This window comes from Gadus morhua, chromosome 15, assembly GCF_902167405.1.
Source record: "Gadus morhua chromosome 15, gadMor3.0, whole genome shotgun sequence".
Taxonomy (NCBI): Eukaryota; Metazoa; Chordata; class Actinopteri; order Gadiformes; family Gadidae; genus Gadus; species Gadus morhua.
This window is the reverse complement of record NC_044062.1, coordinates 4,654,852-4,681,524: the sequence shown is the minus strand read 5'-3', so window position 1 is coordinate 4,681,524 and position 26,673 is coordinate 4,654,852. Positions and strand designations below refer to the sequence as shown.

Here is a 26,673-nt window from a genome sequence, read left to right as displayed (position 1 = left end):
ACCCTGCGAACCGAATGTCCCAGGGTCAATGTAATCTATTTCAGAGGACAATTTGTTCTCTCTACATCATTATTCATATAATTATCCCCATCATATGATATCCGTAAATATTCGGTGGATTGTCAGAAATAGTATTCGTTATTCGAGAATTTGAAACCAATCCGGCATTTTCTAAACTTGTCCGGCTTTCCCTTAATGCTGAGTGTTCTTATTGATAGAGCACAGGATCATGTTCACTGCAATGAAAGAAGCGGAGACCCTGATACCAAATTAAGAGCGCTGGTATTATGAGTCTACAGAAATGCATGCACTTGTATGCTATGTATACTTTGGTTAATCACAATTTAAGAGACTGAACTTTTGAGTAGTTATCTTTTAAATTATGCAAGTGAGGCCAGGTTATTGGATTCTGATTAAGGTAAAATCTCAATTGTTTCCCTTTCAGATGAGCAGAAACAAAAAGACTACTTATTGAGATATAAAAGCGTTAAATTCAGATACCGACTAACTTGTAGATAATGCAATATTGTTTGTGGGTTTACATTCTATCACATATTTCACTAAATAATAACTCTAATAATAACTGTGAATAAACACAAAAGGCACAATAAAACTCATCAGTACCTCCTCTGCCGTAAGTATTGATGGCTTTGGAGTTAGTTAGTTGCCTCAGGAAATTCTGATTATGTCTACTCTTGCAGAATGTGAATCTTCATCATCAAATACACATACACACAACCTCATAAGAGACTGATCTCTGCTCTCTCCGAATAGCAGCCAACAATCTGAATGAATAATTTCTAATAATTTCGCGTTTGTTTTGTTTTCGATAACCATCGATACATTAAATAAATGTAATGATTCCAGAGACAAACGACACGTTATCCAATGTATTTTAAACATTGTGATAACCAAGCCCGCCCCCAGTGCTCCACACATAGCATAACCTTCTTGAGTTATCTAGGGGCCTGCTCAACGGTGACACTGGATTAGCCCCATCACCATCTGTACAGGTCAATGAACCGGATCCATACAACCCACTGAAACACATTGACCGGGAGCGATCGGCACCGTCTAATCGATTCTGTTTTCGGACTCATTAACTCGATCCCCCCGCGTGGTCCTTCTGCACTGTTACCTGCCGTAGATTCCGTGTCACTTTGACATCATGCCAATCATTGTCATTAAATTTCCCATTGACCGGCTCCACCAGAGCCTCAAACGCTCCCGAGCCCAGATTAATGACGAGGGAGACGGCGCCGTTTTTCAGCGCCAGGTTGACGTAGTCGGCCGATTTGCCCGTGTGCAGCATGAGGCCGTTCCTCTGGAGCGTCTTGAAGGAGAGGGTGATCTCGTCGCTGCTGCTCTGGATGGGGTTCAAGGACAGGTCGTAGCAGAAGAACTCCGAGCCCTTGAAGGTGGCGACGTACTCCTCCTTTCCTGCGGAGAGACGGAAGGGAGGAGGTATAAAAAAACGTGTTCGGCGTTAATGTCGGCGTCGCTTTGGGACGCCGGCTTCGACGCGCCGGTGGCGTCGGAACACAAACGGTCACGTTTACGTCAGAGAAATGTCACCTGAGCTAGACAGATGAACGGCGGCGGGTGGTGGGATGGGTGCCACCCCCCCCCCCCCCCGCACCCTTCGCTGCAGGAATCAGACACACTCACCTTACTCACCTGCTGGCTGTGGAACACGGCTGCTGAGGCCCAGACTTTTGCTCATGTTGCTAATATTTCTAACTTCACTAATGTTGCGTATGTTGCAAATATGGCTTGTGGTGCTAATATCGCCCGTGGTGCTAATGTGGCTAGTGATTCCTCCAATCCCCTATCCGCCGGTCCATAGATGCAGCGTACGGCTTTATCCCGCGCCTCGGACAGGACTGTGGGAATAGAATGGCGCTCTTGGCCTGTCTAGGTGCTCCTCTGCCGGCTTTTAAGGGGCTTGAAGAAATGCGTTTAAACCCCTGCAATGCAAATAGAGAGATCCATCGGCTCATTCTCGGATGGGAATTGCTGTACTTCCCCCGATGGTGAATTGGACCGGATCCAGAGGCCCGCCGCGATTGGCCGATGGCCGTATTTATGCTTCCGTTGCCTCAATGGGAGTGCAGGAGGGGTGGCTAGAGAGGTTGTAAAGGGGCTCCCCGCTTAGGGCAGTATAAATCTAGTTCCAGCGTAATTGACGCTTCCCCTATGCTTTGCTGGTTGTAAACCTGCTTGCATGCAAACGAGAGCCTAAGGCCCAATCCCATTTCTACCCCTTACCCCTTCCCCCTCCCCCTTGTTTTGAAGGGGTAAGGGGAAGGGGTAAGGGGTAGAAATAGGATTGGGCCTTGAACACAGAATTTAGGCCCAATCCCATTTCTACCCCTTACGCCTTCCCCTTCCCCTTCCCCCTTCAAAACAAGGGGGAGGGGAAGAAATGGGATTGGGCCCAAATTCTGTGATGGAGGCAAGCCCCCCCTTTCTGTTTCCTCTGGACTTCCTTTGTGTTTACCGAGCTTCTTCTCTGTTCACCTCGGAGGATCCCAGTGTTCAGGCCGAGAGCCAAATTGCAGCACTGTGAGCCCTGCCGTGTGACCTATTCATCAGGGCTTTTCCCCCCATTCCATAAAAGAGACTCTCAATTAAGTTCGCTACATATTTTCCAGCCAATAAAAGGGAGCACATCGGCTGCTTCCTCTGGCCATAAAAAGGCATTTTACATTTGACAGGGCTAGATAATATGAAAAGGCCTAGGGGAAATCCTTAGCGCTAAACAAATAGATGGGTTTGCGTTGTTGCATGTTAAAAAGACACCACAAACAAACAGAGACGAAGCAGAAGCAGTGGGTGACAAAATCAAAAACCAATTAGAACGTGGCTTAAACAGGGTTAGACAGATAACAAGCCATTAAATCCAGCAGCATAAACAACCCCCCCCACCCCCCAAAATAACAGCAATGGACCAAAGCACTCAATTACCATGAACGAAGAACACCCCAGGTTTATATATACTTGACAAAACACCCACAAAGCCAGACACCGAACACATACATACACACACACACACACATAAAGACACACACACACACACACACACACACACACACACACACACACACACACACACACACACACACACACACACACTCCCCCACATACACACACACACACACTAGACTAGCATCCTGCCTTGGATACAGTCAGGCAGGTAATAAAAAAGGGGTTGCTGTCTACAACAATTTGTCACCTCATCGATTCCCTCTTAAAGGTACTATACTGCACCTCTGAGGAAACTACCTGAGGTCGTAATTGAAGTTGACTGGCTCTCTCCACTCTTTCGTCATTCCCTCAAAGTCGGTGCCCCCCATTAGTGGAAACGAGAGGCCCTATTTTCTCCTACCTAAATCCCCTCTGTGTGGAAACACACACACACACACACACACACACACACACACACACGTCAGCACACACACACACACACACACACACACACACACACACACACACACACACACACACACACACACACTCGCCAGCACACACAAATACAACAGCACACACACACAGAGCCTGGCCTTGTGGACCACATATCAAATGAAATGTGTGGTAATCCTTATCATGTATTTGCTCATGCCCCCTTTCTTTCATTCTCTCAATCACTCTGGCAGCGGCGGACTCCCTTCCTTTCTTTTTTCTCGCCCCCGCACTCCTGCGCCCTCCCTTTCTCTCTCTCTCTCTCCTGCTCTCCATCCGCTGCGCCATCGCTCCATCCAACCCCTTTAAAACAAATGCATTCTTTGTTGCGTTGCATTTCAATATTCAACAGCACACGCTTATCGTTCAGCGAATGATCGACACAATAACAACCAGAGACATCAAGATAGGGTGCTTTTCAATTGCTGCGCTATTGAGGAGCATTATTGGTAATATTAGTCCTAATTCAAAGATCAAACAATCGATTTATTGATAGAGCTGATGCAACGTATGAACCCTGTACAGACAGCTGCTGAAATACCGCTTTCAAATCCTAATAACTTCCATGACAGCTCTAGTAACGACAAAGAACTGGTAATCTTTTGAATGACCGATGAATTTGAGCCACAATTAATGTTCAGAAAAAGAACAATCAATGCATTGATTTGTTACTTGGAGAATACATTCACACATTGTAAACTACTAAGTTGGCGCTGAGCCTTGTTTCTGGTGAATGTTTGTGTCATTGCCGCGTATTCGCATGTACACCGGCTATATCTCTGCATATTCAACAGTCCATCAGTCCGTGACAAGCTCCTGACATCTCCTCCGCCTTTGAGACACAAAGCCCGACGCCGGCACCGATAAGATCTGTCTAGCTCGCCGTCAACACAGCGAGACACCGTGCCGAGAAAATAAGCATAGTTAAAAGTCCTGCTCCCAGCGAACCTTCACGGACAGAATGACAAGGTGAAATCCCGTCACAAAGTTCTGCAGTTCTGTAGTCCCTTTGAGCCATTTACTACCACGTGCCCATCCCGAGTCCTGGGAATAAGACTCTGGTGCTGTCTGTTCAGGATCATCCAATTAACACCAGCATGTCTCTGGGCTTAGCACAATCCATTCCACCTACCAGGAGAGGTGATGCAGTAAATAACCGTACGCTACCCATTGTCGTTTGCCATCCTAATCTTTTAATGAGGACTAATATTTAAGCATGGAAAATGGTTCATCAAAGGCACAGCCATTGAAAATGTGAGGGAATTCACCATTGAATGTTGGCTCAGAGCAAATTTTTGCATACGGGTGCTTTGTAGGGACCATAAAATGACTTCATGCCGAAAAATCGATTGAACACTAGGTCACTGAACTCGCGGTAGGTGTTTCATCCAAAACACAAGGAAATGCCGACGCTGGCCTTGCTTAACGGCACGTTTTGAAGGAGAAAATAATGACTGCATTAATTACAAAACAGATGTAGCCGCTAGTCTTGCGCAATCCACCCACTCAAGTGGGTTAAGTCTATCCAATCATACTCCGGGTTTGAACCACGGAGAGACACTCAGTAGAACAGCGGTCCGCTCAAGGAAAAATCGAATATGCAGTAGGCTGCAAGTCTGGGGGGAAGAAGGCAGAGCAAACCAAGGCAAAATATTCCAACTCTCCGTTGACGCGACCTGATCAAACTGAGCTCTCTGGAGCATCGAAGTGACAGTTGGCTGTTTTACTGGGCTTCGCTGCTGCCCCATGCGAAGCGTTTCCGAGGGTTGCACACATCGCATGCACAAACAGTACTTCTGCAGTAGGTACCGACATAGAGTCTCTTTATAAGTCACTTCGCTCCGACATAAATCTGGCATCCACTCCCAAACTTCCGATTTTATTTTAGTTAGCCCTCACCCAAGAGACCAGACTCTCTTTGCCTCTCAAAGCATGATCAAACGTGAGACTGACGCTCCTTTAAACTCGCTGCCGCAAGGCTATGCCAAAAGTCAAAAGACAGTAAAGACTCTATTCTAATTACTCTATTATCTATATGTATTTTAAGAGCTATATGCGGTTGAGGGAATAATACGGCCACCTGACCACCATAATTCAACCTTTGGTTGTTCAATCCTTTCTGATCGCAGAAAAAACTAAGGTATTTGGTTTTCCCCGGAATAATCGTATCGCCACTTGGTACCCCTCCACCTACACTCCCGAGGCTGCTGAATCCCCTTAGCCTTAGCAAGAAACTAGAACGGAGAAAAAGGGGGTTTGTGTTTGACTTCAGCAGGTTCATAGCGAGTTCACAAAGCTGCATAGAAAAAGGCAAGAACACCCAAAAAGCAGCTCTTTTGCATTTTTAAACAAGGCATGTGCTGGGATTGACTTTGACATTACCAGCATGCAGCGGTGAGACCAATATGTTACTTCCGTTTCCACCAGTGATAGGGCACTGCAGACTGACATTGTATTTCACCCTGTTCAAGCCTCCACTCGCTTTTCAGCCGCAACGAATGACAGCCTATTAAAACGATAGCACGGTTAGTGTCATGAAGTCTGCCTAAGCCTCTTATACACTGATAGAAGGGAGTTCTCCTAAAGTACATGAGAATGAGAATCTCAGCCTTCAAAAAAAAATTGTAATTGAAAAATGACAGAATGACACCGGTTTCTCGTCCGTGTGGACTTCCGATCCCGCGGCACATACACTAAACATACAAACGCTGGAGTTAAGTTATATGTTGATTTCAGTTCATCATCAGAGATGACAGAGCGGTCTCAAAGACAGCAAGAGAAAAAAAATAAAAAAATGTTTTCTGCTCAATCCAATCAAGGCTCCCCGGCGCACGTGTGTGAACGCGAGCGGGCTTCCCAGCGCATCACGCCCGTCACATAGCTGTTGGCTCCGGCGCCGGCACTGGCTTAGCAAACAGTGTCATTTAGATTCACAGCGTGCGGGACGCCTCGCTGGGCGGGGATGGACCTCCCTCCGCCGGTGTCAGTCCACAGAGATACGCGAGTGTGGCAGCAAATGTACTCATAATTGCCTTCCCTCCGTTCAGCTTGTCATTACGGGCGGACGGGGAGGCGTCAACCAGACACTTGTTAGAAAAAGAGGGGGGATAATATTCGGTTAGCTGACATCCGTCGGCATTCGGAAACACACGGCTTTCGTCGTCCCACGCAGTGCCGTTGGGAGTGTGTGTTACCAATGCGGACGCTGTTATGCCTGCAATCTGAGTACGTATTGTAGGCCTACGTATGCTTATCGGGGTTCAGTTGTACCTGCTCTTTATCTAAGGGGGAGGTACACTTGTAGGTTGCCACTGGTTCTGATCGATTTCAGAGTGCAGCTTTTATGAAAATTGTCCCTTCATGCAATACAATGGGGTTTCATGAGTGTCCACACTTCATAGCTACATCTAAATGGAATATATAGATACAAACAAATGTAGCTTTGCTGTCTTTGAGTATGTTAAATTTGAAGACTATAAACTTTGTGGCAAGGACAACAGATTTTTCCCATGGAATAAATGCTGGCAGTAAAAGGTTTCTGGCTGAGCCAAAGATACAATGGATTTACCATTGCCATTTCCATTCTATTAAATCTGAGTCACTAATAGATGTGTAGGCCATTCTGGTTACTATCTTCCTTCTACGACTCTAGAGTTGGTCCCAAATCGAATTTAGTCAATTATTTGTATTAGTACTTTTTAAGTCCTGGGGGGGAAATATCCTTTTCATTTGCTGGTCAAATTCAGTGCATAAATTGTCATGGTTGGAACTGGGTTTACTCTGATCTTTGGAACAGGAAATCGGCATTCAGTATTTCCAGGAATCCCGACTCAAGACATCTGGCTAATGTGGAAATGTGACTGGAACGGGGCCCAGGTTCATAATTCCCCCGAAACTTGGAATGGAAAGTAACCCCAATTACTGGAAGCTGTAGTTTGGAATGCTGGCATTGCTCTTCCAAACTTTAAACCCTCCCTGGCCCGACAACATGATAATCCAGCTGTTACAGACCACCTTACTATGCGCTACCTGACTGTTGACATATGTGTGGAAACCCCACTCTACCTAATTCCTATTACATCCACACAGTTATGTTGTGAACCAATTCACCCTAATGTATGGGGCTGAATGCACATACTACGTACAGGAACAATTAAAGCACATACCAGTCGTAGAAGTAGCATACAGGTAGTGTTCCAACAAAGATCATACTTTTTTTTTTTTTGGCAAAATTTATATGAAGGTATGACGCCAAGTGCATACGTCTAAGAGTCTAAGATACTTTAATCATGGCGGTGCATTGTTTTGTGTGGAATTATGGGCTCCAGTAAGGACAGAGAAGGGAGCTGTATAACTCAGATATATGCCTGAGATAAAAACCATGGCAGTGCAGTCGAGTTGGTCTCCGCTCTGTTAATGAGCATATTTGGGTGCTTTCCACGGCATGCTGACTTTCCTCACAGGAAATAGAACACAAGCTCATAAAACAGCATATTAAGAACTTCAAGGTTCAGGACAAATACAGTGGGCTACAACGGCCCCTAATACAAAGGACTTTCCGAACAAACACCAACACGAAAACACACACACACACACCCACGTCACGCAGTAGGACAGAAAAGAGAAAAAGTAATCATTCTTTCCCCCAAGCCCCGGAGCGTGGAACAGAACCACGAGACTCCAGAGATAGCTTAATCTAACTAGGCATCTGGAAGAAGAGAAAGAAAAGAACATCAAAAACCCACAAACACCAACAATCCGACCGGCCCGTGTGCATATCTTAGCGACGGCAGAATAGAACAACGGGAACAAATCAAAGAAGAATACGTATGAGGAACAGAGCAACGCACTTACAGCTGTGTGCAACTCTAATGTGCTCTCAGCCCATTACAGAATCACAACAGAATTACAGTGAAGAGGGAGTGTAATGTGCTGAATGCTAAGCTGAGGGGAGAAAAAAAAAGGAAAGACGTGAGGCACGCACGCATAATCCACTGGGGCGGGAGTTAAAGCCAAATTCATTTCTGTGCCATAAATCCAGAGGATAACGTTGAGGGCCTTAAGGTGATAGGGAGATCAATTTCTTCATAAAAAAAAAAGAAGACGGCCTTTGGATATTAATGTTTTTGTTGCAAGTTCATTTGCACATTCATTTACATGCGGAGTACCGGGGATCACAGGGACTTATCTTGTTCATGGAACCGTCATCTGTCGCGATGTCGCAGCTTATTGTGAGGCCGGCCCGTCGCTCATTCCAAAGGTTACTCGTTTTTTTGTCAACCGAGCCGTCGTGGACGTTATTAGGATTAGAAGGCGGTATTTCGGCAGCTGTCTGAACAGGGTTCATACGTAACAATCTGTTGTATCGATACATGGAATGATTGCTTGATCTTTGAATTAGGACTATTATTACCAAAACTGCTCCTCAATAAAAAAAAAAAGAAATAGCTCTTCAATTGAAAATCATGAAGGAATCAAGAAGGCAAATTATAGCCTTGGTCACTCTTGCTGCATCCAAAATAAGGAGGCCTTTTGTCTCAAAGAGTCTCTCTCTCTCCCTCTCCCTCTCCCTCCCTCTCTCTCTCTCTCTCCCTCTCTCCCTCTCTCGCTCCCTCTCTCTCTCTCTCTCTCTCCCTCTCTCTCTCTCTCCAATGCGGCTTTCCCAATTTACTTAGGATCCCACACACGATGCGGACATACCTTTGGAGGAAAACAGAGTCAAGAGGCACTGCAGTGTGCTACTCGTGGATAACTCACTGATTGAGCACGGGAGCTAATTACATGGGCAGAGTGTCTCCCGATGCGTTCTGTGCCTCTCAGCTTCTTTTGTATTCCAAGGACCCAACTCCCAGAGATCCAATGCCAATTGGACACAGCCTACAACCCTTAGATCGCAGAACACATGCTCAGACACCATCCTCCATCCTTTATTTACCCCGCTAATGTATTCACTACCGTTCCGCACGAGAAAAAAGGTATAGGGGTTAATTCTCTGAACATACCTTAACTCTGCTGCTGACTATCTTATCTGGTTGGCAAATTTTAATGCACAAGACTGAAAATAATTATAGCCGAAAGGGGAGGCTAACTTATTCAGACAAAATGCACCACTATCACATGTTGTTTAACACAAACAACAACAACATATGTTTGTACTAAATTGTAAAGATGCAAATCGTTGCATTATGAACCGCTTACAGGCAGACCAGAATCTTCCCACTGAAATGACTATTGCATCATGGTTACCTATCACAACACTGGCAAACGTACTTAAAGCATCGAATCTGGGATTTCAAAATCAAGCGGGAAATGTATAAGTGCTTACACCCCAAGACATGTATACAACAGCAAACTGAGGATAAACCGCTTGATACCCATGGATTTAAAAATGCAGTGCAATCAGTGAAAGAGCCGAGATTGGAAATCAGCAATTCTGGACTTTGCATTTCATACAATTTGTATCTGCACAAGCTATAGCGTATCTTCCAAAACAATCGGAATATTCAGGTGGAAAACACCACCGGTCTTTCCAGTTCTGCAAGCGGAGCCGGCATGATCCGATCGTTCAGCACGTCCATGAAGTGCACACTAAGACACTTGGTGAAATGGCCTGCCTGTCAGAACCGGCTCCCTCAAGTGCGATGAGGTGAAGTTGAACTAAACGTATCCTGAATCCAAAAGAACATTGGCTCTTCGTGCCAACTCGCACTCCTCACTCTCCACTCAATTCCATACAATAACAGAACCAGGTAAAACCCCCCACAGAGCTTTTCCAGCGGCGTTGGCACGCATTTTTCACGTTGGGTGCTTCGATGCAAGCCGTTCTATCATTCCAAACAGAGGTTTGAAACAAAAGCCTAGACGGGCCTATTCCCCGATGGAGAGAACAAAAGAAATGAGTTCACGGTACATTGCGTCGCATAGTTCCCTGTTTAGAGCCGAGCGTGGATGAGGAGTTTGCTGGAGGACGGCGAAGCGTGACGGCGAAAAACAGGCACACCTCAGTGGTTTGCTTGGCAAGGTCACCAGCGCCACCTTGGAAAGCTTTTCATTGTGTTTATGTTCATTTCTCTGGCGTTCCACACGCCTTCTAATAAGGAAGGGACTCATTGTTGTTAGTGAGTCTTTCCATGCGGTGGGCATAGTTCACGTTTATGATTCGTACAGCGATATGAATGTTTAATGACGCCCTGGCATTTAGCTGAGAACGCAGAGCATCGCTGAGAAGAAACATTCGTTTTAAAAGTTCATGCAGCTTGATATCAAATGTGCAGTGTTTTTGTGTTACGTATCTAATTTTCAATAGAAATGGTGACTTAACGCCAAAACAAGTGATGGGGAAACCTTATTGATCCTTCAGCTAAAGGTCCCTCAACTAGATGTTATCAATCGTAGTATTGATATGAATACCTAGTACCTCAGTCTTGCATTCCCTAATTCAATGGAATTAGAATGTGCTGACACGTTTCGATAAGTATTAGAACTCGGTAGATATGGTTTCATAGATCTAGGTCTAATAGATCAGAGAAATAGGTGAGGTTCTGATTATTTACTTTTTTATTTTTTATTGTTCGTCTGAAGACAAACAATGAGCCTGATAAATGTATCCCGCATAATCCCACTCGATAGCCACATCAACCAGAGTGTGCACAAAAGACACACAATCACCAATTCCCCTTAATGCACCTCAGAACAGCTCTATTGTTGCATCCTGTCCGTCCATCAATCTAATTGCACTGACTACGCAATCGCCCACAATGCTTTGCAGCGATTCCTGTTGTGTACAAACACATCCCCCCCACCCCCGCCCCAATCCTCTTAGGAACCTGTTCATCATCCACACGAGGGAGGAGGGGGGGGGAGGGGGGGGGGGGGTGGGAGAGAACGTCTATCTAGAAAAATGCTGACCTATGTTGGGGGAGGTGCGACACTCCCCTCCGTGGCTTTACTGTTTGGGCAGCGTTATGGTTCTTCCCTGCTGACGTCGGGACCAAGGTCATTTCATAATGGGGTGTCCAGCTGCCAGAGGCCTGTCAACAAGCCTAAGTGATGGAGGGGAGGGTGGCGGCGCGCGCTGGTGACGGGAGTCAAGGCTACGGGAGCTTGATAAAGATCAGCGTCCATCACGGGGGAAAAGGCGAGAAGAGAGCCAAAGAGATGGAATGGTTAGGGGGAAAGAAAGCGAGGATCAGGCGGAGATTTTCTTTTCTCAATTCCCCTCTTAAGTTAGATAAATACGTGGAGAGGCGGTCTGTGGAGTGCTTGTTGTATGTTTGTTTGTTTTGTTTTGTGTCTCTTACTAGCGCTCTGTTTGGCGTTGTTGACGCCTGTGCTTAGAGGATTGTACGCAAACGATCACTAAGCAGTGATCGGAGGGGCAGTGATATTATTCACTGCTCATTGCCGGCTATGTCAATAACCCAAACAGGCAATTTGCAAAAGACTGAGCGAGTTGCATTGCTTCCAATTAGAATCTGCTACTTCCTGACATTTACTGGAATCTGTAAGCAAATGTAACGCTACATTCACCCTATCCTTCAACAAAGGGCGTTGGGTAGATTGTTGAGGTAAAGGAATCGCTATAGGAATCGAGGCGCAGGGTTACAGGAGGTTTATAAGAATCCAGCTGTTGTGTTACAGTAGCTGCTCCTTCTTAGTGGCATTATTGATCTGTTGGGAGAATACCTTGAGGGGAGGGGTGGGTCAAACTTAAACATACCTTGGCAACATGCTAGGAAGATATGCCATCGTATGCCGGGGAGTATAGGGGAACGCGTGGGGGAATTGGAAACTGTTGTGTTTTTTAGACATTTCGGTTTTCACAAAGTAGAAATAATATAGTTGAAGGCACATAGCTTGATTTGTTTTTTGGAGAGCAATCGAGTGCCGGGTAGAACAGGGCACAATGGAACATACACATTTTAAATGAATTCAAAGAACAGAGTTACAGTGTGTTTTCCTCTGAACTTTGCACCCGAGACGTGGAGTTTGGTCATAACAAGATTCCCATTATGTGAGTTGTACTTTCATCCTTTAAACGAGCAAACTCCATTACATTTATAATGAATATACACTCTTTAACTCGTAATCAGTCCCTTTATTTCATTGTTCTCGGATGTTTTCTTTTACTTTTGATATTTATAATGTATGCGCTAACGTATGCGCTGTGATGTCCCTTTCTTGTTCTTGGCAACCACAAATACATTATGTAACACTCTGTATTGCAGGCTGACCAATGCTATTATTACAGATCAATGCTATTAATAAAGGCTGACCAATAATATTATTATAGTATGACCAATGCTATTATTATAGGCCAATGCTGTAATTATAGGGTGACCAATGCAATAATAATATTTGCTATTATCAAAGGCCATATTCATTAGTTTCTATTTGTGTATGATGTCTTGACACGCAAATAACACCTTTAACTTGAATAAATAATACGATTTGATATCCACCCACCTCTTGTTCTTTTTTAATCCACGTCGTTTTTAACATAAAAAAATGAAATATTCTTAAATGGTATTTTTGTTCCTATATGCGGTTATTATTTACCTTCATTACATTCCCTATAAAGTGTATTTCTATTATGTACTCTAATGTCTCCAGTGGTGCAGCATCAATAACTGAATACTTTCACCCCACTCCGATTCCATAGTTGGCACCAGCCCAGAAAAACGCAGAAACTCGAGCTAGGCTCCACTCTCGACAAACCTTGCCAAAAAACATATTTTTCGGAATACACTCACCCAGATCAGGGATCAGGGGCGATAAAGAAAATAAGAGTAATCACATTTGCAGCCGTTTCACTACAACTCGGCGACAGATACACGCAAGTAAATCAGCACCTTGCCAGGGACAAGAGTGGTATCTAAAAAAAAAAACGTATTCTTCATTTTTTTCCCAGATTTTTTTTTGTTGCTTCTTTCTGCAAAGTCCTTTTCGTGCACTTTTCTTTCCGAGGGCTGCAGCCGAGGGGTGACAGAGTGCTCTACCTCGCCGGCGCACGCCACCACCTGCCGTGGAAACCGCGGCTGCTTCCGCCATATGCCTCGATGTCCTGCCAAACCACTCCGGTCTGTTCTGCCGTGAGCAAATTTGATTATGGGATGGCTGGGAGCACACGGCACTGCTCATTAGGAACATCAGCGAGGCACGTCACCTATTTTAATGTGCGAGATGCGTAACACCGCCGCCGCGTTTTCCCTGACAAAATGGCGGGCCGCCACGTCACGTCCGCCCCGCCGACGTGACGAAGAGGCTTACGCTCCGACACAGATTCCAAGTGTTTTAAACACGTATACAGAGATGTGGAAGCGAGGTTTAAGGAAAAAGCATGGGAACCGTCGTGCCTAAATCTGCCTTCATTGTGTCCGCGCACAGCCTCGGTATTTATCTGAGATAAACCCTAAAACACTAATGCACAGTAAAGAACGGCTGGCCCGGGCTTTAACTACCGAGCATCTGATCCGAGTTATGCTGATCTAAATAGCTGGGCTAGAATCGCTGCCGGACTTAATTCTGGTGAGGCTGCAACACCAGGTGTTCAGAAAGGAGCGATTCAGTGCAAACACGAGGTGCGGGAGGAGGTTACGCAAAGAGCCCGCGCGTGCTGCCGCCACCAGGAGCTGACAGCCGTCCACTCACGTCGGTCGGCGTGCGGGCAGATGGGTAGGGGAGCCGGCGGGGATCAAACGCAGAGCTCCGCTGTGCCGGGTTTCCCGCCCGGCTGACCCCCAACGCCCTCTGACATTTCTGCAGCCGGTCCGCTCTCTCTCGCAAGCCATTACCGCCCGCCAATAAGGAGCCACTTCACCCAGGTATCACAGTGCTCAAGGTACCCGGTGGGATTGTGAGGGGGGCAACGAGACACAGAAAGAGAAGCGGTGCTTTTAACGCATTTGTCCCTGACTGTATTGTGCTTTGTGATGGCGTGATGGAGGGGAGTGGGAGGCCCAGTGCGTGTGGTAGAGGAGAGTTTAGTCTCTCTGTGCTGTGACATGATGTTCACTCAGCCGTGCCTGTGCAGTCCTCCTGGAGCCATCGCAGTGGATTAACCCCTGATGCTCACTGGATCTGCCCCCCTCCCCAAGGCCAGCGTTACCCAGCCCCTGGTGCTGGTGGGGCCGGTCGGCTGACGTTGGAATAATCATATGAAAAAGACGAGCAAACGCGAGACTGATGGTTTGGCAGGGTAAGGGAAAAGGTCTGGGCTTTAATCTCGTTTGATTGATTATCCCTGGATTATAGTGTCTGATGCCAGCATTGATTTCCCTGTTTTTCCTTCTTTTTTTTTTCCTGCGTCGTCGTTTTACAAATAAATGACATTTGTCGGACAGATGTGGATGGGGACGCGAGGGTGGAGGAATCGATAAGGTAACAGTTTTTTTTTCCTGGACAGAAATGTCAGGCGCTGGCAGGAGTATAATAAAAACATCGCAAAGTAAAAAAAAAAAAAAAAGAGGAAATGCAAAGGCCATGCAAATGTTGTGCAAAGAGAAACACAGACAACTCTATTTCCAAGGATAGGCTGGAGACCCTCCAGTGAGGCTAATGGCCTCTGCTCAGCTGAGGCTGCTGATGGATTAGAGGGCGCTCGGCTGTGACACGGCCACAGGTCATCGGCTCCCATCCAGAGACGCAGGGCACCGCGGGGGGGCCGAGGGCGGGGCATTAAGCAGAGGGCGCAACAAAATGGCCCCCGCCGCTCACCACGATGCATACCATGCATCGGATATGAGAGCGAGCGCGCAGAGAGAAATAGGAGCCTGATATTGTTTGTCAGTCAAACAGCAGCGACCGTCTGGAAGGTAAAACATTGTATCAGAGGAGTTTGCTGTGCGGGCACTTTTTCAGAATTATCTGTTTTTGCTTCCGCTTGCAAAACAAACATGGGGAGATAAAATGCGGCTAAAACAAAACGGATTGGATCCATAGCACACCTAGTTTAATTCCCATGTCAATTCCCTTGGATTGATCAAATGGGTGGAGACAGGGGACAAGCCACTGCCTTTTGAATAAGACGAGGGGACAGATATTGTCAATCATGGTGCAGCAGAAACTGTACACAGCGATGTAGGTTAGCATCACATCAAATGGGGGTCTGGGGGGCTACTGGAAATCCAGCGAGAACTCCCTCGTGGAGCCAAAGGCAAAGATCAGAGTGTGTGTGTGTGTGTGTGGGGGGGGGGGGGGGGGGGGGTTGATCATGATGATGTCATGATGGGTGGGTATTCAAACATGATGAAGGGCATGACTTCACATCCAAACTGCCAAACCAGTCACACACGCAATGCTGCGATGTTAGGGAGAATCAATCCGAACAGAAGGCTGTGCCGCCTCACCCACCCTCCTCCCCCCCGTCCCTCCCCCTCTCCCCTCCCCCTCCCCCGTTCATTACTGTGATCACAAGGAAGGAATGCAGCCGAGTCGCTCCGCCGGAGACTTGAGAGGACCCCGGGAACACGGCGCTGGAGGGAACGCAGCCGCAGCCACTTCTGCCTCAGCCGATTTGCACATGATGGTGTGTAGCTGTTGTTGTTGTAGTTTTTGTTGTTGTTGTTGGTGTCATCGTGTTATGTTGGGTGAGGGGGCGGGCAGGGGGGCGGGGAACAAGGCTTCTCCGCTCCTGACACCGGGATCGGTTGTATTTTATGGCGAGAGGGCGAGCAAAACAGTGCATGATGGCTTCCTCCGGTCGTAAATATAGCCATTGAGTCAGCAGCCAGGAAGGACCCCTGCCACCAGACTGACACCGCATTGATTCATTCTCGCGGAGAATGAGGGCCCTGGCGGGTGCACTATAGCATCACCACGCACCTATTTCTCCCCTCTGAAGGGACCTGGCAGGGAGGAGAGGTCCCCCTCCTCGAGGCTCACAATAGAACAGCCGGTACACTCGCTCTGAGGGAGGTAGCGGCGCTAAAAATACGTCTTCGGAAAAATGAGGACAAAATTGATTTAAAGTGTGTTTCAGCACCTATTAAAGATTGATAGTGTGTCCCGTTTACTGTAAATGTAATTGCGCTGCTTTTCTCCGAGGCCTGGGCCTTGTGTGGGCGCAGGTTTCCCGGTGCCCCGGCTAATTGAAACAAGCCCGGAGTCGGGGCCGGCACTGCCAGGAGTCCTAAGGACTGAGCAATAAGAGCTTTAATGGCTGAAAGCTGCATCCTATGCGCAAAACCGGAGGCCTCTTTATTAATATTTTACGGCCGCTTTCCCAAACACTCATCCAATACATTTTCCTATTATAACAGGGGTGTTTGATGCGTCTATCTTCACCTACGCAGGAGTCAGGACTTCTGTCCTGCTGCAGCCGTGGCTGTAGCGCGCGACGAGGACGAGAATACGAGGCAATTAAATCAACGGCAAAGACAAAGGGGGAAGGAAACATTTTACGGGGGATAACTTAGTCTTTTCATATTTAATTAAAACTTTCCGTTTAAACGAGGGGTGGGCCAAGTTGGATTTGTATGCATGAATGGCGCCACATGAACACGCATTAGCTACATGAATGACAATGGCCTTTAACCAGAGTCAGTCCCAGTGAATCGGTCATGTTAGGGGTAGCTGCGTTGACATGGATGGCGCGTGGATAACCCAGCCCCCCCCCTACCCAAACCCCCCCCCCCCCCCCTCCCCGATCCACTGTGTTCAGCCATGTCATTGCGTTTAATCACTGAACGCGGAGCATTAGCGGTTCAGGCTTCCCATTGTGCGTGCTTTGTGTGTGCGAACGTCAGCTTGTTTGCCGGCGCCGGCCAATTACACTGTGGATTAATGCCGTCGACAGTGCATGCGCTTCTGCCTGTGAGACGGTGGGCACCCAGCGCTTCCCACCCCCCCAAGGCCCGTGATAAAAGAGCGAGGATCCACTCTGTGATGGCGTGCCAGAGACATGGATTCCCTTACCCATAGCCAATGCTCAGCCACTGTTTAAGCGAAAATTAAAGAAAAGGGGAAGTGGTGCTGGTGGTGGGAGTGGTGGGGGGGGGGGACACAGTGAAAACAAATAAACAACAACAACAACAACAACAACAACAAACACACCATGGATTAAGAAGACGCAGTGCCAAGTCCGGTGATACTATTGCTTTAGATTCAGTGCCAAAGGGAGTCACTTGAATTCCAATGGTTCCATTGGAGCCCTTCCATACTCCATTGGCATATGGAACAAGGGGGATATAGATCTCTATTTATAATCTGCTACTCAGCCAATTAATGCTGTCCCTGCCTCCAGCCCACAAGGTCACCCGTGGGAGCCGTGGCCCCGGTTCCTTCCCTAACCCCCTCCTGTCCAGGCCGGTCTTAGCATGCAGCCCGTGGCCACAGTCTGCTGCCCGGGGCCCCGCAAACCACAGCTCACTGTCAGCGCTGAGACAGAGAGACGGAGACAGAGAGAGAGACGGAGACAGAGAGAGAGACGGAGACAGAGAGAGAGAGAGAGAGAGAGAGAGAGACGGAGACAGAGAGAGAGAGAGAGAGAGAGAGAGAGAGAGAGAGAGAGAGAGAGAGAGAGAGAGAGAGAGAGAGAGAGAGAGAGACGGAGACAGAGACACACCCCCACCCCCCCGCCCCGCTGTCAGCGGGGCGGGGGGGTGGGATGACGGCGCCGAGCGCCCCTAAAACAAACAGTGGCGTGGTGTGTGTGTGTGTGTGTGGTAGGGGGGGTGGAGGGGGGGGGTGGTGGGGTGGTCTGGGCGCCCGCGGGGTGATATTGAACGGTAAAACAATGCACCCCGCCCTGAATCCAAGGGCCATCCGGTGGCACTATATCAGCGGGGTCTGACACCTCGCCGGGATGAAAAACGTCCGGCGCAAACACAAACGTCCTCCAGGGTGCCAGCGTCCCCGGCGGCACATAAGTCACCCGGTAAGTGCAGGAGAAAAAAAAAAAAAAAAAAAACGCGTAGGTGCGAAAACTTTAAAGACAAAAAACGCTGCGCACCGAAACCGCCGTTGTCGCATCCGTAGCGACCCCGAGCGTGCCGTTCCCGGTGTCCTCATAGAGCCGTGTGTATTTATTCGCCGCTGATAATAATCCCGGGACGGAGTCAAAGGGACGGCTTACCAACGTCTGAACGCGCAGCCAAACACCCGGGCAAAGCCAGGTGTTTGGTGATGCATTAAAGTTGGGATACAATGACGTTCCTCTCTCTCTCTCCTCCCTCATACACTACTGAATAAAGATTCGGAGAGCCCTTTTCTGCGTTGCTCAGGGAGAAATACTTTCTACCTTTTTTTGTTTATTAGTTAATTTCCTCCCATAACATCAGCCAGCGCGTCACCAGGCTTATAGGAGCATCAGACACCTTTACAAAATGTCAAGAAGCCCATCCGCAATCTTTTACCGAGAGTCTGGGTGTTTATGCGTGGTAGTGTGTGCGTTTGTGCGTCCGTGCGTGCGTATGTGTTGTTGCAGCGAATAAGAAGCCTCTGTAGAGTGCGCCGGCGACGTAGCCGAGCTGCAATGAATAGAAAGCAAGAGGGATTTATGAATAAATAGGAAGGGGATTGGTTGTAGGATAGAGTGACGGACAGATAGATGAATCCTCGCCAGCCGAGACGGGGAAGTGGGGGGGTTGGGGGGGGGGGACTGATTTGCACTTTGTATACCTTCAATCCCGGTGTCTGCTCGGGGAAAGTGCAATATCAGCATGTAACTGGCAGACGGGTGCAGGGGGGGGGGAGGGAGGGGGGGGGGGGGGGGGGGGGGTGAGGGGGGGGAGGGGGTGAGGGAGGGGAGTGGGTCGCGGGTCGCTCCCCAACTGTCACAGCAGAGGCTGGAGTGGCTGCAAACGACAACAGCACACCCACCGCCGGTTGTACTGGATTCACGACGGAGCTCGCCTCGGACGCAGCAGCCCTACTACGATGCGGCAGAGCTCCTAGGGGCCGACGCGGCACAGAGCCCGGGCAGGAAAACCAACGACTGCAAGGGGCGGAGTTACACCTCGTTTCCTGTTTTGCGATAGGTGTATACCAACGAGGGAAAGGCATTACTAGGTGTGAGTGTTCAGAAGACACTCTATACACACTTTATAAGTGTTGGCTGGGTTTGTGTTCGCCAATAACGCGCATACATATCCCAGCCATAAAGGTTGTATCAGCGATGTCCGGTGACGTCTCTTCTGTTGGTATTTGAAGCGAGATCCCAAACAAACAGAGCCAGCTCGCCCCTCCTTTCCGTGTTTCGTGCATCCAATAAAAACTATCATGAACGCAGCGCAAAGCCCCACAACACCCGCCCCTTGTCTGTGATTGGTTGGAATACTATTTATTTTGGTTGAGTGGTTGGTAGTACCATTTGTTTTGGTGTACGATCTCAGAGCACAGGCTGCCTAAAGGGACGGGTTTTTTTGACGGCCTGCTTATGGGGCAGGCAGCAAGCGGTCGTGAGGAAAGATCAGATGAATGTGATCATTTATGTTTCCTAGGATCGCTGATACACCCTTTAAGCGACACGCCTCGTACACCCAGATTTGAGCTCCAGATTTTAGACCTTACTTTAAGTCTGATTTGAGACCATCATGCAGCCTACCTTTGACACTTTAATAATGGATAGTAGAAAGATAATTTATACCTTCTGTGTATACGTTGTCTAAGAGTATTTGTACAAGACAGTTCCCTCACCCATTATCACCACACACATGCTAGCATGCATGACACAGCTTGTTCTCAGTCGGTCTCAATCCAAAGACTAAAAGGCCCTTTTCCTTCGCCATCACAACGTACGACTCATAACACCATCGAACAAGCGCGGCTCAGACCTTTGTTATGACAAGGAACCAAAAAGCAAGGCCCTCACAAAAGTGACACAACGTAGTGAAACCGTAATGAAGAGACGGTGCTTTGACGTCTGGGAGGTCGGCTAAGGTTAATGAAGAAACAGGAGGAGTAAAATAAAAGAACACACTGCAGTCTGTTATATTTGCGATGGCTTTAGACATCACTGGCAATTAAATGTAGGCACGGAGATGGCGTGCTTTACCCTGATTAACCTAATGGGTTTGGCAGAGAGCAGAGCCCTGGCCCTGTTTGTCACTTCCACATTTCTAATGAGATTATTAGACGATTAATTGAGTGACACTTGTTAGCCGGACACTTGTTTTTTTTTTGCCAGCATCAGTCCATCACGGACATGTGGCGAAATGTTTACCTTCATAAACAGGACGGCCACAGCAAAGCATTTAGTGGCAGTAATAAAGAAGGGCAGTTGGATCCATCCGATGCAGCTGAGGCTAAACAAATGAATTAGGAAACATGTCTGGGAGCGCGCTGGGTTCAAGGGGAACGGGCCGGGTGTTTGATGAGTGGCTTAACATCCGGAGACAGAGCTGGGGGCACACGCACACACACACACACACACACACACACACACACACACACACACACACACACACACACACACACACACACACACACACGGCCCGTGTATAAGAACCTCATCACCTGAGGTCTCAAAGGTTGCAAACGCCTGTGTCTGCAACTATGCATGCAAGTGTGTGCGTAAATATGTTTACGTAAGCATGCGTGAATGTGCGCATTAATATGCTTATGCATGGGGCGTGTGTGTGTGTGTGTGTTTGTGCGTGCGTGCATGCGTGTGTGTATGCATTCATATTACAGTGGATGTGTCGGTGTGTGACGCCTTGTGTGAGAAATATAAGGCTGCGAGTGCAAGCAATGATTGTAAGTCTGAACGTGCATGAATGTGCGCATGCAGGCGTGCCGGTGTGTGTGCAGAATTGTGCGTGTGTGTGTGTGTTGTGCACGTGCCCCATAGCCCACACGAGCACGGCTGTGTTCTATCCAGAGGTCACGGCCCTCCGTGGTGCAGGCGAACGCTCCGCTGCGTTCATCAGGCACTGGGGAGGGTCTCCAGGTGACTGGTACATCCATTTGACACCCCACCTCGGGCGACACTGCCGAGACCGTGCCCCCGCGTGCCTCCCCCCAGAGACCACCACCACCACCACCCAGCCCTCCATGTGACTCATTATGCCAGAAAGCCACGGGTGGTAGATGAGATTCTCATTGACTAGACTCCCCACACTCAATGGTAGAGGAGGTAGTTTGGGGGAGGGGAGGGAGGGAAGAGGGAAGGCAGGGGGGTTGCAGCCAATTTAAAAAAGAAAAAGAAAGCAAGTGGAAAATGGAGGGAATATTCCTGCGGTTCTTGGCTCCGGGGATGGGGATGATTACCAGGGGTATGAATCCAGAGTCGGAGAGTTCTCGCAGGCAGAATGTGACACGGTCAGCCTTACAGCCGGCATGGTGTGTGCGAGGGAGCGAGAGTCGCTCGAACTAGTGCGAGACACGGGGAACTGCTTTAGAGGTTCTTATTACGAACAGAAAGACGCTAGCTTTTCATGCCGTTAGCCGGCGGCTCACGCTGAAGCACTGGCTCTCACTGCGAGGTAGTCAGAGGGCTTTTCTTTTTTGGTGATTGAAAATTTGTGTTATTCAATATGTGGCATTACGCTTTCATCCTCTTTCCCTCAGTCTCTGTCTCTCTCTGCCACTCTCTCTCTCTCTCGTTCTGTCCATCTCTCTGTCCCTGTATACCTCTCTTTCTCCCTCAATCAAATTAAGAGGATAACATGTACAGATTTATTTCAGAGCTGAAGTGCACTCCATGTGGGAATATGCATAATATTTATAGCAGGGTACATTTCATGTTCTCCTTTTTGAAACATTTATGATCAAGACTTTTTTTTTGGTGGCAAAGCTCAGCCTATTTCTCACGGAGCACAACAACACGGAAACTCAAAGGGCAAGAAACAAGCAACGGCACGTTCAGAGTTAGCAAAGTGAACCTTCGCGACACCTCAAACGCTTTCTATTTTCCCCGTAAAAAAAAAAAACATTTTACTGACACGCGCGCGCATTGCGAAAGAACAGAGAGGTATCCGAAAGCACATTAGAAACGTTGTCATCCCCGGTTCATCGCTGTGTCTTGAGTCTGGATATCATAACCATCATCCCAGGATCAAAACGGCGCCGTGGATGTCTGCCCTCTGTTGGGATGGCTTCATCAAACCATCGCCGACATCAGCTGTCTCTGCCTCGCGGGCATCACTTCCTGAGAGCACTCTTATCATGGCGGGCGCCGCGCCTCAGTCCCGCGTTCCTCAGAGCAGAGGAGAGGAGAGCGAGCCCCCTCAAATCACACTGCATGCTGTCCGCTGTCATTCCAAATGACGAAGAGACGTTAGAGCACACGTCCCAGACCTTTGAACTAGCTCACTCGGTACAATGTATACTATTCTGGTGTTTTTCCGACCATCTTCTGCTGCCCACAATCCCATGGCACTGATTTATTTTAGAATGTCGATGTCACCAAGGTATCTTTTTCTTCCATGTTAATACAAGAGCTGTGAGGGAATATAATAACGTCATTTAGGTGCAGCAGTCGATTTTTTTATTTGCACTCCCAAGTCACCACACACACACAAACACACACAAACACACAGTCCCCAAAGGTATGATGTAATGGTCTCGTAATATTGTTTTGCAGCCATACCTCAGACCGCCCCGGAGGCGTTATGTCACTTTCATCTGACACATAATTGTGTGTGTTTCAGTAGCCAAAAATGATGTGCATTAAATGACACGTATGCAATGCATGCATGTTTATGACAAACACTCTCTCCCTCGCCCTCTCCCTCTCTCTCTCTGTTCCCTCTCTGTTCCTCTCTACCTCTCGCTCTACCTCTGTCTCTCTCCCTCTCCCTCTCTCTCTCTCTACCTCTCTCTGTTCCTCTCTACCCCTCTCTCTACCTCTGTCTCTCTCCCTCTCTCTCTCTCTACCTCTCTCTGTTCCTCTCTACCCCTCTCTCTACCTCTGTCTCTCTCCCTCTCTCTCTCTCTACCTCTCTCTGTTCCTCTCTACCCCTCTCTCTACCTCTGTCTCTCTCCCTCTCTCTCTCTCTACCTCTCTCTGTTCCTCTCTACCCCTCTCTCTACCTCTGTCTCTCTCTCTCTCTACCTCTCTCTGTTCCTCTCTACCTCTCGCTCTACCTCTGTCTCCCTCCCTCTCCCTCTCTGTCTCTCTACCTCTCTCTGTTCCTCTCTACCCCTCTCTCTACCTCTGTCTCTCTCCCTCTCTCTCCCTCTCTCTCTCTCCCTCCGTCCCTTTGCCTCTGCCAAAGGGCTCTGCTGTCCTCCTTCTTCTTGTCCCAGAGGATACATGTATGTCCATACATCTTGGACGTACAAATGATAATGACTTGCGTGGAAAATAGACAGGTAGTAGTAGCTTCAAGTTTAAACTGTTGTTTTTTGTCAATGTGTTTGTTTGTTTCATTTTCATTTCTGAATAAATATTACTACATTAATAATTACAAAAGATGATTCATTAATGCCTGCAGCTAAATCTGATTCACTGAGCAATCTCGGCGTAGGCCAAAGACCAAGTAGTTATCTAGTAAGCCGTAATCCAGAGATAATTATTCACTGCTTATCCCAATAGATATAGAAGAAAAGGCACAAAACGAAAATAAAAGACAGACTTTGGAGTCTCATACTTGAGTGAGATATTTAATATGTTTAGAGAGTGCCAATTGTTGGATCTCTGCCAACTGTTTTTAAGCTCTTGTTTGGGTTTATAACTAATACATCCTGCTCGACCCATCATTCATGATAGAAGATTACGTTTAAAAAACTCTAGGGTGTAGCAGCAGATTGGAGATCATTTTAATGAACTTGGAAAAAAACTGTTGAAACAGGCAGGTGAGAATTTCAACACTCTAGATTAATTAAACTGCTCTACTCACAATGCATACAATTAATTTATTATAGAGTATTTGATTTAAATATTTCTAATAAATGTAGTTATTTAGTTATCCAAGTTATTATATTATTAGTTGAACATTTGAATTATGTACACGTAACAAAAGGTCCAAAATATCTTTCTCAAAGAGAGCCTGTAGAAAACATTAGGCTGGGGCCCCGATGTCACGTTTCCACGCCTCGCTCGAGGAAAGACAACTTGCAATGGGAAGTGACAAAAAGGTGACAGCATTTGGTTGTTAACGTTTTTTTTCCCTTCCCTGAGCATACTCTCGTTCCACCATCTCTCACCAGTCAGCCTGTCAAGTGAGCAATCCCTGGTGCACGGTATTACCTGGATATTACTGCTCCCCGGGGTGCTTATTAAAGACCTGCGCATTAATGATTGAATTATCCCTCCCTCAATCCTCATGTACCTCAGAAAGGACTTATTTTGGGGAGATTCACTCTCCCACCGATAAAAAAATAAATAATACACGCCACACCCATATGGATCCAATAAGTGTGAGCGCACAGTAAAGGGCTGAGGATGGGCTGTTAGTAAGAATAAAGCAGAGGATTTATGGCCCCATAAAACCAACCTCAAATCCCCACCAATAAGAAACCAACGAACCGACGAGACCCCGTCTGACTTTTAATCCCACTTATCACGAACCCAAATCCAGCGCCGAGTTGTAACACAGCACACCTCACCTTGAATCAGCTGCCCCCCCCCCCCCCCCCCCACACACACACACCAGACCAGAGCAGACAGGCCTTATTGGGATGCCGGTGGCTACCTGGTGTGTCAGAAGCACATGACCTGAACCAGCGAGGACGGAGACCCAGTCTGAGTCATTAACACTCAGCGAGCACGGCTCGGCCCGCGGGCCGCCCTGCCCTCTCTGACAGTAATGCATTCTAATCTTGTCCGCCCATTGAGAGAGAGAGAGGGGGGGGGGGGGGGCTACACTACAGATAACAGGGCCGGGCCAATCGAACACCACTGTCCGTCAACATCTCCCGATCAATCAACAGTCAAGGAGTGTGAGGCGGGGTCCAGCCGTGCATGACACACCGTCGACAACACCCCACACACACACACACACGCACACGCACACACACACACACACACACACACGCACACGCACACCTCCGCATGGATGCGCCCGTTCACAACGCAGCGCTACACAACTCGTTGGCATGGGAACTGAGGCAGGACGGCTCGGGGGCCCCCACGGTGGGGAGTGATGACCCAGGAGTCAACCCCGTGGCTGTCCGTGTTCCGCCCAGCGCTCCAACCAAAACAACACCAAAGTTTTTAAAGAGACGGGGGGGGGGGGGGGAATGAAATCAATTAATATGTCAACAGCTGAGCCTGTGAGGGAGCTGGCATATTTTATTCAGAACGAAAAGTGTGTTACTGCGAAGGCAGACTGCCATGCGAGGCAGTGGGGGAGAGAGAGGTAGCGAGGGGGAGAGAGAGAGAGAGAGAGCGAGAGGAGAACAGAGTACGGGGGTTATTTTCAGACTTTGGCTGTGCATTATTCAGCAATCCCAGTGTCAGGGCTAGACATGACAGCCTCCTCTTCTCCTCGGCATAATTCCTTTCATCCTCGTGGAGAATAATCTCACCTCAGCCCCTTTAATTTGATGGCAGGAGCACTGGTCAATATCGTTAAGAGAATCACTGAGCTTGGAAAATACATTTCATTCAGTGTGTTTATTGTAATGTGCTCTCTATCTATCATATATATACAGTATATACACACACTAGAACAGTATGTAAGCATTAGTATTTACATTAATATGTATATACATATACAGTAGTTGTTTAGATTTTGTATGCATGTATATATGTATATATATACATACATTAGTTTTAATTAGTAAAGTATACATAAGTATGTATAAATATATAGATATATATGTTTAGATTTTGTATGCATGAGTATTATATATACAGTATATAGGAGAGAATGAGAAGAACCGTCGGCCAAATTAATTCCATTATTCATTAGGGAAATTATGACTTTCCTGGTGTGTTTCCATAATTGTCTTAACGTCATTTGTTTCGTCATTTGTTTCTGAACCAAGGGTACAAGACGTGAAAGGGAGGGAGGATAAACATCGTAAATAATAAAATGGATGTCATAAACACAAGCCTGGCGCGCAGAATATGAAGTGGCTCCCATTGCAGATTTCAGCCACACACACACACACACACACACACACACACACACACACACACACACACACACACACACACACACACACACACACACACACACACACACACACACACACACACACACACGCTTTGTAAACAAATGAAAGTTCAACAAAATACAATTGATAGAGTATTTCATAATATATCAAGATAAAGAGACCTGTATAATATTTGTGTAGCCTGTTTATGTGTTCCAGTGGCTATAC

The 26,673-nt window shown here is 47.4% G+C and overlaps 1 protein-coding gene across 23 annotated transcripts in view; it reads right to left on the bottom strand.

The window, feature by feature from the left end:
* LOC115559596 (neurexin-1a) overlaps positions 1-26,673 on the bottom strand; it is a 225,967-nt gene that overhangs the window by 159,176 nt on the left and 40,118 nt on the right. For all 23 annotated transcript variants that reach the window (XM_030378515.1, XM_030378516.1, XM_030378533.1 and 20 more), the window contains one exon: positions 1,139-1,440. In XM_030378515.1, the coding sequence (XP_030234375.1) occupies positions 1,139-1,440 (302 nt within the window). The remainder of the gene's footprint in view (positions 1-1,138; positions 1,441-26,673) is intronic.